Here is a 4,667-nt window from a genome sequence, read left to right as displayed (position 1 = left end):
GCTATTTTTACACACTTATTCATTCCATAATTTATTAAGTGCCAACTAACTATGCCCTGTTACAGTGATGAGCTCTGCCTTAAGATTTTCAGTTTTTTGTAGAATGTTATTTCTCTAGTGTTACCTTTTAACTGTTAACCTTTGGCCATTAAAAAAGAAAGAAAGAAAGAAAAAACATACAGGCCATGAATCCAAATACCAGCATGAAAACAAAAATGTTTATTTATTCATCAGGATTTGGGGTTTGTAAAATGCCAGTATCTGGAGACGTAAAAATCTAGATGGATTGATTTTCTTTTGTAGTTTTCTCTGGATTATGTATTCACATATCTTGTGTTCATTCTTCTTACTTAAAATACAAATGTGGAAAGTATATGTACATTTCTTTTCTGAAACATTAGCAAAGATTTCAGATGACATATCCTCATTAGCTAATCTCCTTTCCCATCTTTTCTTTTTTCGTTATATCCACATGCTTTCTTCCTGTTACATTCTTAACAATTTTAGGGTTCTTCTTTGGAAACAAAAAAACCCCAAAATACAGTTAGGAGACTGGCCAACTAACATCCTATTCCCAAGTCAGAATTTAACTAAGCTTTGGCATCCAGATACACAAGCACTTTCTCAGATTGATGTTCCTTGTACATTTTCGCGTTAGGGTTGTAAATACTGAGACTCTGGCCCCTTCAGTTCCAGAAAGGGTAGTCTCCAGAAGCAGACCAGCCTCCACACATAGGGGAAACCAATCTTGATCTTTCTTGATGCCCTAGTCCCAGGTCTCAAGTTTACAGCCTAAACCCCGCCAATGAATTTATCTAGTCTTGACTTCTCTCTATTTAATCCCACCTTTTACCTAGTGCCTTTCACCTAGTCCTCAAAGGTGTTATTCTAATAGCAACTCTAATTCAACTTTGGAATAGAAATTCCTAGAGGATCAAATTAAATATACTGCTGTCAAAGCAAAAACCAGACAAACATATGATTCATCATCTTGATCAAACACCGAACTCTCATCCTAAATTCTATACTCAGGTGTCTGATTCAGAGGAAATTCCAAATTTATGAATGGATTATGTATCCTGTATTCCTTTTAACTTAGAGACTCTGGACCCACATTTCTATAGAAATGATGGTATAAATTCCACACCAAATATATTATAAATAAAAAATTAAATTTTTCCATAATAGTCCACAGTAATAATTAGATCATTTCTAAGTAAAAAAGTCCTTGATTTTTTTTCCTTTTTAAAAAATCATATGTACTTTTACATTTTGGCATTTCTAAAAGATTAATCTTAAATTTGATTTGTTTATATTGTATGTTGACTTTTTTTTCTCCTGAAAAGCTGTTTATGGTACATATTACCATTTTCTCCAATGGTGTCTTAAATCTTAAACATCAGACTTCCTCCTACTCTATGGCTTCCCTCTGGCTGTGGACCTCTTTCCTTCCCTTTACAGCCAAGTTTCCTTTAAGGATATTTGCACATTTCCTATTGAATAGAGGTATTAAGATTTATGCAACTTGTTCCCTTTTAATGGACATTCAAGTTATGAATCAAATTACTATTGAAATATACTTTAGTGAAAATCCTTGAACAAATTATCTTTGTACATTAGTGAACATATTCTGTAGAATGGAATTCTAGAAATGAAATTATTGGGTCTAAAAAAGTGCACGTTATGGTTTGAACTATGTACACTCAAAAATCCATGTTGAAATCCTAACCCCCAGTACCTCAGAATGTAACCTTATTTGGCGATGGGCATCTTTATAGACCAAGTTAAAATGAGGGCATCAGGGTGGATTCTAATCCAGTATGTCTGGTGTCCTTTTAAGAGGAAATCTGAACAGAGACATGCTCAGAAGAAAGACAATGTGAAGATACAGGAAAATGCCATGTAAACATGAAGACAGTCATCTACAAGCCAAGAAGAGACATTTGGAACAGAGCTTTTCTTCACAACCCTAGGAAGGAACCAATCCTGTCGATATCTTTTTTTGAACTTCTAGCCTCCAGAACTATGACACAATAAATATCTGTTGTTTAAGTCACCCAGTTGGCTGTTATGGCAGCCCTAGAAAACTGATCTAGCATTCCGCTCCCCAAATGGCGGGTGACAACATCCCTTAACCGACCTTGTAGGAGAGCAACTTCCCCCTGACACCTCACTGATACCGAACAGTCAATTTTTGCCATGCTTTGCTAATTCTGAAGACAAATAAATGGCATCTCTTTTTAATGCACACTTCTTTGATTTCTGGGGTTTTATTTCCTTTTATTTAAAAATATCTAAAATGGATTCAAATGGATTGACACTATCAAATAACCATTTACATCTACTATATGATTTCAGTATAGTTTGATACAATGATAAAATACAAAAATAAAATGATTAAACAATATATTTAACTTAAAAATTTTAACTAATTCACTTATTGACAATCGGCTGCAAAATTTTCATTCTCTAGAATTATCATGTGTATTAAGTATAAAAGGAAAAAGCTAAACAGTTGGAAACTACAAACTTAAAAGCAAAGTTAATTTCCTACTTATAGTATGAGATATTAAGTCCCATATCCAAAAATCCAATTTGTCATATATTAAGGATTATGCTTTTGAAGTAAGTTCATTACTGACATTATTATTGGAACTGCACTATAATTTTACACAAAGTTCTAAAATAACATCACAGACTATAGGAGCATCTATCTTAGTAACATTAAAAAAAAATATACCTTGTAGGGTGGCAATATTGATTTAAAAATTGTTTCCTGAAACAATAATCAATGAGGCATATTTGTTGCCATTCTTTTGTTAATATGCTTATCCTGTTTGAGGATTATTTTCCATCTTCTTTCATTGACTCATTTCGGCCTTTGCATGAGTTAAGAGGTGCGCTTTCATGTTATTTGACTGAATAAACTTCTTGAGACAGCCTTCAAAGGGACATACAAAAGGTTTCTCCCCAGTGTGGATGCGCACATGTGTACGCAAATTGAAGGACAGGGAAAAACGTTTTCCGCACCCTTCGAAAGTACACGGAAATGGCTTCTCTCCAGTATGAACCAGAAAATGTCTTTTTAGTTTTGCGCTCTCCTTGAAGGCTTTCCCACATTCTGCACATACGTGATCTCGGGGACTATGAACTCGGAGATGCTTTCTCAGGGATGCTCTATTCTTGAACTCTCTTATGCATCCACTCTCAGGACAAACAATTTTTTCTGGAGCATATTCTTTATTTGTACTTGGCTTCATTTTAGTACATTCCGTGAGCTGTTTAGGATCTGGAAAGTCAATGCTGGGTATTTCTCCAGGAGGAAGCTTCTTGCCTGTCATGTACTCAGAAGACTCAAGAAGTGAATTCTCTCCACCAAACTGTTGAGGAAGTTCTTGTTTTGCCCCCTTTTTCATGTATTCCAAGGAACGTTCAAGAAGTGAGCTTGCCGTAAGAACCTGTTGAGAAAGCTCTTTTTCTGATCCTTGTTTCAGACAGTCAAAGGACTTAAGAAGTGAGTCCTCTTCCATGATAGGTTCAGAAAACTCACCTCTTATTATGCATTCTATGTAACAGTCAGAGAAGGAATCCTCTTCAACAACCCGAAAGCTAGTCTCATAGCACACTTCCTCATCACATAAGGTCCACGTCGTGTCAGGAGGTTTCTGCGGGGCTGGCGGTGACTTGTCCCCACTGACGGCTCTTCTACCAAGGCCTTTCTGGCCAAATGTCTTTTCCCTTTTCTTCAGTTTCTGGTCCATGTCGTTCTGCTAGCTCCCTCCGTGAAGGTTTGCACCAGAATAGATCAACCACTTCGTGAATTGTTTTCAGCAAGCACCTGTTTGAGATAGTAGTCATTAGGTAAAATATATTCCAATATTAGAGCCATTGTCAGAACAGGACCTCAAAAAATATCCTAGAACTCACTTTCCAATAACAGAATCACTACATTTACATCTTTGACTAACTCTGCAAGAGAGTAAGAGAATTAGCTGTGACATATGTACGTAAGACATGGGTCATAAACATTTCTTTCCTGGGTATCCCCTGTAAGTTATCTGCCCTCCCTAATTGATCACCTAACGTTCATTGGGCACTCACTATGTGCTAGCCCTTTTCTAGGCTACTCATGGGTTGAGACACACCAGTGAATAGATATATTATACCCAAAATGTAATGTATGCCCCATGGGGTATACAAAATAAATAAGTAATGTACATTGTATGTTATAAGGCAAAGAGCACTATAGAATAAGCCAAGGGACTGGTAGAAAGCAGGGGCTTGCAATTTTAAATAGGGAGCTCCAGGTAAATCTTTTTCTTTTTTCCCCAGGTGAATCTTGACTGAGGTAGTGGCAGCTGACTAAAAACTTAAAGGAGGTGAGGGAGCAAATGCCTATTCTTATGTAACACTCCTGTGAAATTCAAATTAAATATTGCATTTAAAGTGCTTAGCACAGTTCATGGCATAGACCAAATGCTGACCACTCATGTGAGCTACTGTTAGTTTACCTTTGTATTCATTCTATAAGTAGATGTTGGATCCTGCTAAGTGCCAGGTACTGTTCTAGACCAAGGGCAGCAAACTTTTTCTGTAAAGAGCCTGATTTAAACTTTGTGGGCCCTAGGGCCTATGTCATAGCTATTCAATCTCACTGTAGCACAGAA

General features: G+C 36.5%; 1 protein-coding gene across 1 annotated transcript; it reads right to left on the bottom strand.

Annotated features, from left to right (window-relative positions):
- Window positions 1-2,480: 2,480 nt before the first annotated feature.
- ZFP42 (ZFP42 zinc finger protein) lies at window positions 2,481-4,102 on the bottom strand. Its single transcript, XM_022571413.2, has one exon. It carries the CDS (start codon window positions 3,759-3,761, stop codon window positions 2,862-2,864), a length of 900 nt encoding a protein of 299 aa, XP_022427121.1. The 5' UTR covers window positions 3,762-4,102; the 3' UTR covers window positions 2,481-2,861.
- Window positions 4,103-4,667: the final 565 nt, after the last annotated feature.

The sequence above is a fragment of the Delphinapterus leucas genome, chromosome 21 (assembly GCF_059928025.1).
Source record: "Delphinapterus leucas isolate spDelLeu-1000000601 "Yukka" chromosome 21, BTC_Dleu_Yukka2, whole genome shotgun sequence".
Taxonomy (NCBI): Eukaryota; Metazoa; Chordata; class Mammalia; order Artiodactyla; family Monodontidae; genus Delphinapterus; species Delphinapterus leucas.
This window is presented reverse-complemented; position numbering and strand designations above follow the sequence as displayed.

Coding starts and splice junctions, on each gene's coding strand:
- ZFP42 (XM_022571413.2), bottom strand. CDS start 3,761: ATGGACCAGAAACTGAAGAAAAGGGAAAAGACATTTGGCCAGAAAGGC.